The following is a 14,185-nucleotide window of genomic DNA, read 5'->3' as shown; positions in this document are numbered from 1 at the left end:
ATCAGATCTTTCCACAAGGACATGAAGGGCACTGTTGTCTTCGATGGCTCCACATCAGACCCTTTTGACATCCGAAGTGGAGTGAAGCAGGGCTGTGTTCTTGCACCAACCTTGTTTGGGATTTTCTTTGCTGTCCTGCTGAAGCAGGCCTTTGGAACTGCAACAGAAGGCATCTATCTCCGGACCACATCAGACGGAAAGCTCTTCAACCTCTCCAGACTGAGAGCAAAATCCAAAGTCCAGCTGAAATGTCTGCGTGACTTCCTCTTTGCCGACGATGCAGCTGTCACTACCCACTCTGCCAAAGATCTCCAGCAGCTCATGGATCGTTTTAGCAAGGCCTGCCAGGATTTTGGACTGACAATCAGCCTGAAGAAAACACAGGTCATGGTTCAGGATGTGGACTCACCTCCCTGCATTACAATCTCTGAGCATGAACTGGAGGTCGTCCATGACTTTGTGTACCTTGGCTCAACGATCTCCGACACTCTTTCTCTCGATACCGAGCTAAACAAGCGCATCGGTAAAGCAGCTACCACGTTTTCCAGACTCACAAAGAGAGTCTGGTCCAACAAGAAGCTGACGGAACATACCAAGATCCAGGTCTACAGAGCTTGCGTCCTGAGTACACTTCTGTACTGCAGCGAGTCATGGACTCTTCGCTCACAACAGGAGAGGAAACTGAGCGCTTTCCACATGCGCTGCCTCCGACGCATCCTCGGCATCACCTGGCAGGACAAAGTTCCAAACAACACAGTCCTGGAACGTGCTGGAATCCCTAGCATGTATTCACTGCTGAAACAGAGACGCCTGCGTTGGCTTGGTCATGTCATGAGAATGGATGATGGCCGGATCCCAAAGGATCTCCTCTATGGAGAACTCGTGCAAGGAAAGCGCCCTACAGGTAGACCACAGCTGCGATACAAGGACATCTGCAAGAGGGATCTGAAGGCCTTAGGGATGGACCTCAACAAGTGGGAAACCCTGGCCTCTGAGCGTCCCGCTTGGAGGCAGGCTGTGCAGCATGGCCTTTCCCAGTTTGAAGAGACACTTTGCCAACAGTCTGAGGCTAAGAGGCAAAGAAGGAAGGCCCATAGCCAGGGAGACAGACCAGGGACAGACTGCACTTGCTCCCGGTGTGGAAGGGATTGTCACTCCCGGATTGGCCTTTTCAGCCACACTAGACGCTGTGCCAGAACCACCTTTCAGAGCGCGATACCATAGTCTTTCGAGACTGAAGGTTGCCAATACAATGTATTTGGTATCCGCATGACACTTGTTCATGGGTTTGGTTTTTCTCTGTGTGTTTCTTGGTCATTCTCTTATTAGCCTTCCTATAGCAACAATAATAATGTAATTTTTTAATTTCAGGAACAAATTCAGTCCCGTTTGGATTTCTTGAAAAAAGAAAGGCAAGAGCTTTTGGAGTTCAAAACACAAGATGACAAGAAAAGCCAAGATCTGTTGGTGGGTACTTCTTGTTACTCAGAAATGAGCAACTGGGTGCAATCAGATATGAACATTTGGTTGGAAGAGAGTTAGGTGGGATTGCTAGTTGGCCAAAAGAAAAGGCCTGGATTGCTTTGGTGCCCTTCACAGCAGTTTGGCCTGCAAGAATCTGCATGGAGCTATGTGCATTTGTTTGCCCATCAAGCAAAACTAGGCAACTTTGGGTCAATCAGCAAATGGCAGGCCACCCCTGGAATATGCACTCCCTCATTCAATCACCTGGGAACAACAATTTCATGTTTATCTTAGCATAGAGTCTTTGATGCAGTTTGAATGTTCAGTATTATGGGTACTCCAAGACACTAGGTAAATTATGTTTCTTGTGGTCTTGTGTGTGCTCCCTGAGGCATCTGGTGGGCCGCTGTGAGATACAGGAAGCTGGACTAGATGGACCTATGGCCTGATCCAGCAGGGCTCTTCTTATGAGTAGGTTTTGAAGGTGATCTGCTAATTTTTCTTTAAGGATTAGGTAAGTTCAGTGCCAGGTAGCCACAGTAACTGAGGTAATTGATGGATTGATTACATAAGAACATAAGAAGAGCCCCACTGGATCAGGCCATAGGCCCATCTAGTCCAGCTTCCTGTATCTCACAGAGGCCCACCAAATGCCCCAGGGAGCACACCAGATAACAAGAGACCTGCATCCTGGTGTCCTCCCTTGCATCTGGCATTCTGACATAGCCCATTTCTAAAATCAGGAGGTTGCACATACACATCATGGCTTGTAACCTGTAATGGATTTTTCCTCCCCAAATTTGTCCAGTCCCCTTTTAAAGGCATCTAGGCTAGATGCCGTCACTACATCCTATGGCAATGAGTTCCACAGACCAACCACATGCTGAGTAAAGAAGTATTTTCTTTTGCCTTTCTATGCAAAGGTGGAGTCAAGATGGCAAAGAATGAAAGTTCCATGTTCAGAAGCAGTGCACCTTGCCTACTGGGGGCAAATGATAAAGCATTCCTAGTCCATCACACCTGGTTTGTGCACTTCCAGGAGCATTGGACTGACCATGGTGGTTTGTTTTGAGGAGCAGAAGTCATGTTGGAGTGTATCCACTGCTTACATGAACTTGAACTTAGAATTGACCTAATGTAACTTCATAATATAGACTGCAGTATATTTAGGTGAAAGATCTGGGTAGAGTTATGGTGCACTTGAATATGTTTCTCAGAGACACCATCAGCTCTTCCTTATCCTCTGGTGCCATCTGTTGACTGAATGCACTGCATTTATTACTGCAGCTCATTTAAAAAAAAAAAGTTCTGTTAACATTTTTAAAAGCACTGAAAGAGATAATTACAAATATGGGAAAAGAGATGAATTACAAATATGGAAATTGCAAAAAATCTGAAGAATCAGCACTGGAAAAAGAAGGTTCTTTAAATAAAGAACACAACTTTTCTAACTTATGTTGAATACACTGTTTTCCTTCTTGTCCTCTGTTCAGCAGCAGTTCATTTTTCCTTATCTACAGTTTTTAAGCTGTTCCCCCCATACCCTACTAGAAATTGCTTAAACAAATAAGACTACCCTTTGCTACTGCTAAAGCTCCTGTTTTCTTTATGTAACAGACTGAAATTTAGCAAGAGAAGCTTCTCTCTTCCTCCCCCCCCCCCCCCGGCTTGGCATCTCCATATTGGGGAAAAGCTTTACTTGTGGAATTTCTGCATGGCATGAAGTTGATAAAGGCACATAATAGTCCTGCCATTTTTTTTTTTATAAAAGTCAGCAAGAGACAAGAGCCCTAAGAAACAGAATTGGGGTGTATTGATATACAAAGAGTGCATTTAGGTAACTTCGGTGCTGAGACATAAACATACTTTAGCTCATGTCTCAGTACCAAACTTTAGCTGTACATAACTTCTGATCTACTGAGCTGAAAACAGTCCACCAACCATGTAGGACACTCCACTAGGCTACTGTCTGAAGTTCTGCAAAAGCAAGGGGTCTGCCAAGTATGAAAGTAGATGGCTAATGTTCTGATTTGGCTTCGGTGGACCAAAGTTGGGTAGGCCCACTCAAGACTTTTCCTCCCAATTGACTGCCTCTGGGTCTGTACTCATCTTTGTAGGTCTGTAGGACTCAATGTGGGTAAATCTACCATGTATGATTTAGGGTGATCTTCCCAGTGAAGTTGGAGGCCGCTCATTAAGGGCCCAATCCTATCCAAATTTTCCTATCCAATGCAGCCATGCATTGGCAACCATACAGCATCGAGGTAAGGCAATAAATATTCTTCTACTTTGAGGAGGCCTCTGTGACTGTCCCCCCATCATGGGATACAGCGCACACCTCTTTAGCACAGCTGCATCAGTACTGAAAAGTTGGATTGGATTGGGTCTTAAGTCTCTCCTCAACAACCTAATTGCTGATTTTGAAAAAATTGAACCATTGTGTCAATCAATTGAAGAAAATTTAAATTGTGCACATGTTCACATTTCTTCAGAGCTCTAGAACCAGTCCCAAAGATCTCAGAGGTAGAGAAACCTGGATGACCTGTCAGGATGACTTGAGGGCCTCCTCTAACTGCTTCAGCCTCCCTCTAATACAGCAATTTTCAATCAGTGTGCCATGACACATTGATGTGCCACAAATGGTTCACAGGTGTGCTGGTGGAGTTTGAGGAAGGGTCATTTATTATTACGGCCTTTGGGAGATGCAGGCCTCCCACAAGCAGTATGGTGTACCTTGTCAATTGTCAAAAAACAGATGGTTGCCTTGGCAATTTTAGCACCTTGTGAGTGTGCCATGAGATGAAAAAGATTGAAAACCATTTCTCTTTATCTTTTCAAGAAAACCATAGAAGCTGAGAGGCAAAAAGTCCTCTCTGAATTTGAGGGGCTGCGTCAGTTTCTACATGAACAAGAGCAACTCCTTCTGGGTCAACTGGACAAGATGGAGAAAGGAATCACCAAAAGGCAGAATGAGAACATCACGGAGCTCTCCAAGGAGATTTCTCTTCTCAACAAATTGATTGCTGATCTAGAGGAAAAAATCCAGGAGCCAGTGCTGGATTTCCTCAAGGTAAGAATTAAAATTGTGCACACATCCTGCTGTTTTTAGGCCCAGACGGATCTCATAGCATCAGCACAACAATTCAACAGGCAAGAGATGTCTGTGTTTGTGCCATGAGCTTCCTGCACTCTTGGCATTGTCTGAATCAAATGCACTTCTCTGCTTTGCCTTATGCCCACCTCAGGGAATGCAAAAGCCATTTTGTATGTGCCTTTGAGTGCAGATGGAGTGGAACTCACCGGAAAAGTGACAGTGGAAGATATAGGATAAAATACTTACTGTAACGGAAATAAATTTCAGATCTAAGTAACTAACGAAAATCTGTTGTTAGCTTTTTATTTTATATATTTTGTCCAAATTAGTTTTGTAAGCCCAGTGGGTGTCTCTTTTTATGCATTTTGTATTGCACCAAGGATATGTCAGCACTCTGAATAATATGAATATATACAGCTAACTTTTGCTGAATCCAACATTGGACCATCTAGCCTACTGTCCTCTATGGCAGTATTTTGGACAGGGTGGTTTTCCCCAGTCTTGGTTGGAAATGGCGGAGCCTGAGCTGATGAATCATTGGTCCATCCATCCTGCTGGTAGCTTTTCCCAATAGACAATAACTCTTTTTAAGCCCCAAGCTAGTGAGCAGCCTATCCCTATTGTTCTACCCGAGATCCTTTCAACTGGCAATCCTAGAAGTGAAATTACATATGTGTTTATTTCTACCAGAGTACTCTAGTAAAGTTTTTTCCAGAAACTGCAGCAACACAGTGGGCCTATGAATGCCCGGAAGTGATTCCTATGGCAAAGTAAGTAGGAAGCAGATTTCATGAGTTCAGTAAAATTTGCTGAATGTGTTAGAGGGGAAAAAATTAATTCGCCATTTGTAGTTGCTAACTCATTTCAATATATGCCAATGTGTATTTGTCCATTGATTAAACTTGCCAGATGACCAGGAAACAAACAGCCTGGCCTGCTGTTCTTTTACAGCAGCGTGAGATCAGAAATCAGTCCTTGAAGCTTTTCACGGCATGGAGATAAGCTTCACTGCTTGCAAATGTCTGCAAATCAAGCTGCTATTAAAGGCGTAGGAGCCAGGGCTGGTATGACAAGTTGGCTACCTTGCCATTCATATTAAATTTAGGACCAAATCCCATCCAACTTTCCAGCCCTGGTGTAGCTATGCCAAAGGGATGTGCACTGCATCCTGTGGTGGGAGGATAGTTATGGAGGCCTCCACAAGGTAAGGGAACATTTATTCCCTCGCCAAGGGGCTGTATCGCAGCTGCACTGGGGCTGAAAAGATGGGTAGGATTGGGCCCATAAACTGCACAATATGACTGAGGCACTGACAATTTAAAACTAGTTTTATGTTGAAACAGTGATGTGCATACTTTTATGTTGTTAGGGGGGCATTTTCAATGAAATCTTTTCATCACTAGAACACTGCTGTGCAGAAGAGCTGTGTGCTCTCCTGTCAATTTTTGGCTGTGATTTGTCTGCTATCTCAAGTTACACCTGAAGTTTCCCTGGTATGGAGTATATCTGGTTTCTTGGTGCTATTTAAAGGCTGTAACATACCTTTCTGAAGATGGCTACCCTGAAGAACTCAGAACTATGGACCTTTTCAGCTTTTCCTGTATTTGTCACACACTGTATTAAGGTCGTCATCATGAACAATTCCCCTGATGGCTCTGGTACACTTAGCATTCTGCAACCCTCTCCCATAATACGATTTGATATGTGTCCTCATTGCAACACATGGCTTGTAGGTTGACCCACTTTTTCAGAGGTTCTCCAAGACCTGTAAAGTTGTGGTCTGAACATGTATTGAAGCATTCAGTAGACCAGGGATTCCCAAACTTTTCAGCATCAGGACCCACCTAAAAAAAATCACTTTACCAGCCCCTTAAGCCTCTGTAGCTATCATGGTGATTGGGCAGCAGTGCTCTTCCCAAGTAACAGGGTGTTTAACCCTTGATGCACATGGCCTAATTTGCCCTCGCAGTTTTGTGAACCACCAAAAAGTGGATCATGACCACTGGTGGGTCACAGACCTATAGTTTGGGAATAACTGCAGTAGACCCATGTCACGATCCCTCCCAAAGAAAGTCTTATATGTTTAGTTTGTGATATTGCCCCTCATTTGGCAACTGATGGCAACAAAGCCTGCACTGGCTCTCTTAGGAAAGCTGCCTGACTCACCAGATGCCCTTGTTCCCTTCCTATGGGAACTATAGAAGCATACATGTCATTTTTTCAGGCAGTCAGGAGAGGAAGGAGTAACAGGAGAGACTGAGGGCCCAATCATATCCAACTTTGCAGTGCTGCTGAGCCAAAGGGGCACACACTGCGTCCTGCGGTGGGGAGGGGCAGTTACAGAGACCTCCTCAATGTAAGAAAATGTTTGTTCCCTTACCGCTGGGCCGCATTGCCTCAGCACTCAAAAGTTGGATAGGATTGAGCACTCAGTTGGTGCAATAGGAAGTTACAATTTTGGCCTTGGTAAAAGAAATTGGGCTCCAATCCTATCCACCCTTTCCTTGGAGTAAGCCCTATTGACTATAATGGGATTTGCTTCTGAGAGACATACATAGGATTGGGTTCTTGGGAGATCATGATTGACTTGACAGTCTTCAGTGCCTCTTCATGGTCTCTTAGAAAAGCTAGTTAACCACGGACATAGGAAATTACTTCATTAAAACTGACCCAGCACTGAGTTTGGTGTTGGATGTAGTGTCCGTCTGCAGGTGTATGTACCCTGTGTTAGCTAGGCCATAACTTGATAAAAGCCTGTATATTGCCCTACATGTTTATGTCTGAACATAGTATTTTTGAACAGTTACTCCATGTATGATGGGTATGCTCACACAACCACTAAGTGTTTGGTAGCTGTTGGCCAAAGCACTTGAAGATCCTGTTTGCCAGTTTCCAGTCCATTTCCAACCAGTTGGGTGAATCTGTCACTATATGCAGAATTAAACTTGCAGCATGCATCAGAGCACTCAAATATGAGTCCCCATTGGGAGTGGATGTGCACTGTTGTTGGGTCGTTGGCTGAGCAACATCACAAGATTTTTTTGGTGTTTGGCCCCTTTCCAATTGTTGCATGAAAGTCAATCTGCTTCCATCCTACTCTCCAGTGTGTACATAGGCATCCATCACAGTTTCTTGTCTCCATGTAGCAACCCAACCTGTGAGCTAGGTGCCGCAAGCACCCTTCCACGGATCTGGCAATGACTACAAATGCACTGTGGTTAAGAAGCGTGGTCAAAAAGGATGTTCAAATGAGTGAGCATATGAACCTTAGTTAGGGGTGAACAACCACTGAGGCCCAAATCCTAACCAATTTTCCAGCACTGGCATAGCAGTGCCAATGGGACATGTGCTGCATCCTGCAGTTGGGTGGCACTCATGGAGGCATCCTCAAAGTTCAGGAATGCTTGTTCCCTTACCTCAGAGCTGCATTGCCCTTATGTCGGTGCTCGAAAGTGGGCTAGGATTGCACCCTCCGTCATCTTGGCCCAACAGAACAAGCAATCAGTGTTTGCACTTTTTATACCAATAAAGTGCCAATTATTTTGCAGGTCCAAAGAATCCCACGGGATTCTGAGGCACAGCCCTTCAGTCACACAAGCTAGGAGTTGTACCTGTTCCAGCATCCCCTGCAACACTGCAAAGAATTATGGGATATCTCTCTTGAAATTTTGCAGTGGGGCCAGTTCTGCTGATCTCTGGTGTATAATCTAAATATGAGAATGCATGTTCTGTGATCAAGGAAGAGGAGTGGGGGAAGGAACAGCAACTAGAATATTGTGTCTGGAATTATCAGTGTGGAGGATGTAATTAAGCTGAACACCTTTTTTTTTCCATTCCTCTTTCAGGATGTGACGAGTGCCCTTATCAGGTAGGGAGCACCATTTTCACCCTCACTTGTTCTTTGCTCATGAAGGAATGAAAAGGTCAGTGGCAGACAGCCATTCAGAGAAATACAGTCACAGAGGCATGTTATAGTCTGTGGCACGTCTCCCTTGGTCAGTACAAATCCCCAACTCCTTATAACTCTTTGGGTAGAGCGAATATGATCCCTCTCTTTCCTGCTGGACTCTGGTTTCCTTCACTCACCAACCAGTGCTGTTGGAAGATGCCAGAGCGCAAAGGGGGTAGGAGCTTTGCTTTTATTCCTGTGGCATGAAGTTCACCTCGGATCAAGGTCTTAGCTTAGCTTAAGAGCCATTGGGCTGAAACCCAAGGCTCTCTCTCCAGAAGCTTTAATTAGGCCAGTGGCAGCCACATAAGAATTTGATTAATCGTGATTTCACACAAGAGGCTTAGTGTGGTTTTTGTTCTGGTTGCTTTGCAATGCAAATAGAAAACCTGGACTGGCTCACATCCCCTATTGGCCCTACTAATAAATGACCTTCCCCCAAATTCCTGTGGCACACTTGTGGATCACTTGTGGTACGCCAGTGTGCCATGGCAGTGTTTGAAAATGGATGCAACGGAGACTCAGAGTGGATTTGAGCCTAACATATGAAAATTATGTTTTGGGGAATGTTTGCTCTTTTGCATGTCACCATTATAAGTCCAGTAATTCTAATTTTTTTAATCTGCTAGAAGCGATGATCTTAAGTGTCAGAAACCCATCCCTGTTTCTTCTGACATGAAGGGTCATATCTGCAATTTCACACTGAAGACTGTGGTCCTTAAGGGAGTACTAAAGAAATTCAAAGGTAAAGAAAAGCAACACCTCTCAGTTTGCATCTAATTGTATTTTAGTGTTTGAAGAAGCAATGTGGGCTTGTGGCATGGAAATTCTGTTGCTGGCAGAGGACACTAACAGCATAATCGCACACATGTTTACTCAGAAGTAAATCCCACTTTGTTCAATTGGAGCTTACTCTCAGGTAAGTGTGTATAGGGTTTTAGCCTAAGAGGAATAAAGAACAAGTTGGGTGAATGCATATATGTCATTGTCACCGCCACATACTTAAATGTGTCCAAGTGATTTCCTGTAATCTCACAATATTAATCACAATTAGCGTCATGAAGTTAAGCATGAAGACTGCAGACAATATAGTTTGAAAGTGTTATTACCCTAATGAGTGCCTAGAATTCACTAATAATAGAGCCAGATGTTATTTGAGCACAGGTTGGAGTGTAAATCCAGGTGAGCTTGCAAAACTCACCTCAGCATGAAATAAACATTATGACTCTAAAATTCTTCTCTCGCTTGGGTTCTCATGTGCGGAGGGACCTCTGTGTGCACACACTAGCCATCTTCAAGTGTTTTAATTCTGGATGCAAAATTCACAAGTCGAGGGAAAATGGAGAATGCCCCCTAGCCATGCCCCTCAGGGTCAACACGCTCCATGGCCGTGTCCCCTGTGCTTTTCTGCAGAGAAGCACTGAATATGGGCAGAGCAGACGGTATAACCATGAACTCTATTGAACCATGAAGCATGTAACCATGGCTAGTTGGCACATTCCCCCTTTACACAGTGCCTAGAATTATAATGCCTAAGAAGGGCTCTCTCAGGTCTGTACACACAATCTGCACCTTCCATGTTTGCAGGACATCGCCCACACAATTGGAACCTAAGCACGTGGGCCTTCTGCAGATGGGTCTTTGAACATGTGAAGGTGGGGGTGGGACCAGGAGATGCAATTCTACCATTCCACTTGTTTGTCTGAATACAAAGTGAAACCTCTGCACAGAGGTAGAGACTCTTGTGGACAGTAGCTTACAAAATGGTGGTTTTTGCTTTCATTAAGCAAGCCAGATGACCTGTTCAGTGGGCAAGCCTGTTCAGCAATATCTTGACTTTCGTCCAATGGAATTTCATAGCTTTGCTCTTTCTCAGCCATTATAAAACCACATTTGTTTTTGTCCATGTGCTTTCTTCTTTTGTCTTACTTCATCCAACCTTCCAGGATGTTCATCGATGTTATGTTTATTTTTCTTTTATTTCTGTTTATTTAGGCTTTGTATGCATTCACATGTGTTATATAGACACATAGTATTTCACCAGTTGAAATAAATGTGCAAGCTAAATAAGGCTATGCTATGACGTTCATCCATTTTTTACTTTCATGCATGTTCTGATCCCTAACCGGATGAAAGTGCAAGGTATTGCTGAACTGTATCTGCTGGGCTGGGTCCTGGGTCAAAGTAGGAAAGGATATGAATAAGAAGGTCTGGGGAAAGCTTCCCTAGTTCCTGGGAACAACCAGGTCTTGCTCTACGCATCTCAATTTTTAACTATTTTGTGCTCATTTGCCCCTCCCATCTCCATGATAGCAGCAGCTCATCTGCTGCTGCCTCCTGCCCCAGCCAGTTGCCCCTGCTCCTTGAAAAGAGAGGCAATGATTGGCTGAGGCAGGGAGTTCAGCAGGGATGTATGCAGGCTGGGGACACATGATGGTTGGCAACCTTCAGTCTCGAAAGACTATGGTATAAGCCTACAGCACCCAGTATTCCCAGGCGGTCTCCCATCCAAGTACTAACCAGGCCTGACCCTGCTTAGCTTCCAACATCAGAGGAGATCAGGCATGTGCAGGATAACAGTTGCTGCCAACAGACAGATGAAATGTTGCCACAAAGATTGGGCTGCCCTCTCCTGTATGTGCTGCTTGGGATCAATTGGATGGTCAGCCTTGGGAATAAGAGGGTGAAGATCCCTCTTCAAATTCGATTTTGGAAGGCAATCTGCCCTACTTCCCCACCACGCACACTTTCCTATCTTCTCTGTCATTATACAATCAGATATAGACTAGCAGGACCCTAACAGCTTAGGAGGCAGGAAAGAAATACCAGCAAGTAAATAGTGTGACAGGGGTTCTCATGTTTGGTATTGTGCAGAGTGTTTGGTTTAAAAAGAAACTTTTTTCAGGTGCCTTTTAATTCTGACCTTTGTTGTTTGGGTTTCCTCTTTTCAGATAATCTGCGGGATGAACTGGGGAAAGGTGAGAAAGGTAAATGCTAGACACAAAACGGCTTTTTCCAAATCAAATCATACAATACAGATGAACATTCAAAGCAGATCCTGAATGCATCAGAATTTCAGTGTTCATAAACGAGCATGTGTCTCAGGGTGATCCAGCAAACACTGTATCTTTGACCCTTCAAAAGGCATTTAACAAAGTCCCCCATCAACTGTTCTTGGAGGCAAATTTAGCAGTCCTGGAACAAGAGGATGGGTTCTTTCATAGATTAGTTACTAATTTATTAGTTTAAAGTAAGTAAACGGGAAGTAGAGAGTAGAAATTATCAGTTCTCACAATGGAGGAAATATAGGGATCCCCCAAAGATTTATAAAGTAACTTGACCTTGTTCATAAATTATCTGGTTAGGGCTGAATTATCTGAAGTGGCCAAGTCTGCAAATTATTCAGGGTAGTGAAAGCCCAGTTGGACTATGAAGGCCTCCAAGAGGATCTCTCCAAACTGGGCAATGAGCAGCAAAATGGCAGATAAGGTTGCACAAAAGTATCTGGAAAATGATGGATGTTAAAGGAAGACAAACCCTCCCTTCACATATACTGTACACTGATGAAGTCTGAACAAGTGATGAGGCATATCTAACCAGGAAAGAGATACTGAGGTCATAGCTGATAACTCAATGAAAGCATCAGTTCAATGTGTGACAGCAAAGGGCAAATTCCATGCTAAGCATTATTAGGAAAATAAAAATGCTGAATTGTAATGCCCTTCTACAGATCTGAGCATGTAGCCATGCTGTGCCCCATCTCAAAATCAATACACTAAACCAATCAACATAGCAACAAAACCCAGCGGAATTAAAAACCATGAGAAGCAGTAATATAACACACATGTTGAATGTGACCCCTAAAGGCTTTCTGAAAGCCTGGTGTTCAAGATGAAGCAGAAGTGAAACAATTTTTCATTATGACCTTTCATTCTGTTGCTGCTTCTCTCCATTGTTAGTGGCTGCGCAAGTAGTTTATGGTAATAGTTGGCTCTCCCTTTTTAATTTTCTCTTGCCTACTAGAGGACGTGCTCCTGGATCCAGAGACGGCCAACTACCTCCTCATCCTCTCTGCTGACCTCAAGAGCGTGAGAATGGGCTGCCGGAAGCAAGATCTCCCTGACAACCCTAAGCGCTTCAGCACCAACTCCCGAGTCCTGGCTACAAAGGGATTCAAATCGGGGAGGCATTATTGGGAGGTGGAGGTGGGGAGTGCAGATGGTTGGGCCTTTGGAGTAGCCAAGGAATCAGTGCGACGGAAAGGACTGACTCAGTTTTGTCCCGAAGAAGGCATCTGGGCATTGCAGCAAAATGGTGGGCGGTACTGGGCTGTCACGTCCCCTCAGCGCACCCCAATTTTCCTGCCTGAGAGGATCGGCAAAATTAGAGTGTACTTAGACTATGAAGGAGAAGAAGTATCTTTCTACAATGCTGACAACATGCAGCACATCTTCACATTTAATGTTGCTTTCACAGAGAGGGTCTTCCCACTCTTCTCAGTTTGCTCCACTGTAACTTACATTAAACTCTGTTCTTGAGAGGAGTGGGATATTTAGTGGAGAGCCTAGGTTCTATGCACACCACAAACTACAGCTTGCTCTTAATGCCAAGACCTCAGTGATGTCAGTTGAGGAGCTAATGATGTGACCAGGAGAAATATGACGGTTTCAAGAAAAGTGCTTGGAAAGGCTTTTGAGTAGGGGCTTCCAGATTGTGGCAGTAGGGGTGTGTGCCTGCTGCTTGCACATGGAAACTTGAAAATTGCTAAAGTGTGTTGGCTCAGTGCTGCATAAGGTCATAGGTTACAAAACTGATTGGCCACAAGCACCAAGAGGGTCAAGTGAAAATGCCTCAAATTATCAAGTCACAAATCAGTGTGCTGCTGTTCCCTACCTCCCAACCCCTTTACAATTGGTGCTAAATATAGGGTTGCATCTTGTTCTTGCCTGCCTGAAAGTAGAGAGGAGCATACTTGTTGAGGCATGGTCAGTACCGCTTCCTTTTAAGAATTCTGGGAAATAATTGCTACTTTCCTGTTTTACAGATTTGGAATTGTGGTTTAGAGAGGGTGATGACTGCAGTGACATGTCCTGTGGCCAATTCATGTTTATTTCTGGATTATAATGCATTTAATGAAAGTATAACAGAAAAATACATTTGTCAGAATTAAATTTTATTTATTTAATGCAGTGTTTCTCAAACTGTGGGTTGGGATCCACTAGGTGGGTCGTGAGCCAATTTCAGGTGGGTCCCCATTCATTTCAATATTTTATTTTTAATACATTAGACTTGATGCTACAATGGTAAGTGACTGCATGTGGGGAAATGTTACAGACCTGTACTTTTAACAAGCTACTAGGTATATGCTTTTAACAATGACAGTAAATGGGACTTACTCCTGGGTAAATGTGGGTAGGATTGAAGCCTAGGTTGTTAAAAATTGTCCTGCTTGATGATGTCACTTCCAGTCATGACATCACTTCTGGCGGGTCCTGACAGATTCTGCTTCTAAAAAGTGGGTCCCAGTGCTAAATGTGTGAGAACCACTGATCTAAAGAATTATATCCTGCATTATGAAGCAAAAAAAATAAAAAATAGATGTGGCTTACAAGACAAGAAAATGCCACAAATAAAAGAAATTTACAACAACCATTTAAAACACTTGCAAGGGACAGTAA

The 14,185-nt window shown here is 43.9% G+C and overlaps 1 protein-coding gene across 1 annotated transcript in view; it reads left to right on the top strand.

Annotated features, from left to right (window-relative positions):
• The window catches only part of LOC136639022 (uncharacterized), a 69,762-nt gene extending 56,702 nt beyond the window's left edge, over window positions 1-13,060 (top strand). The window contains exons 17-22 of the mRNA XM_066613051.1: window positions 1,372-1,467; window positions 4,304-4,534; window positions 8,404-8,426; window positions 9,137-9,252; window positions 11,459-11,494; window positions 12,531-13,060. Coding sequence (XP_066469148.1) covers window positions 1,372-1,467; window positions 4,304-4,534; window positions 8,404-8,426; window positions 9,137-9,252; window positions 11,459-11,494; window positions 12,531-13,045 — 1,017 coding nt within the window. The 3' untranslated portion in view covers window positions 13,046-13,060. The remainder of the gene's footprint in view (window positions 1-1,371; window positions 1,468-4,303; window positions 4,535-8,403; window positions 8,427-9,136; window positions 9,253-11,458; window positions 11,495-12,530) is intronic.
• Window positions 13,061-14,185: the final 1,125 nt, after the last annotated feature.

This window comes from Tiliqua scincoides, chromosome 2 (assembly GCF_035046505.1).
Source record: "Tiliqua scincoides isolate rTilSci1 chromosome 2, rTilSci1.hap2, whole genome shotgun sequence".
Taxonomy (NCBI): domain Eukaryota; kingdom Metazoa; phylum Chordata; class Lepidosauria; order Squamata; family Scincidae; genus Tiliqua; species Tiliqua scincoides.
The sequence above is the reverse complement of the archived record's forward strand: the minus strand, read 5'-3'. Positions and strand labels throughout refer to the sequence as shown.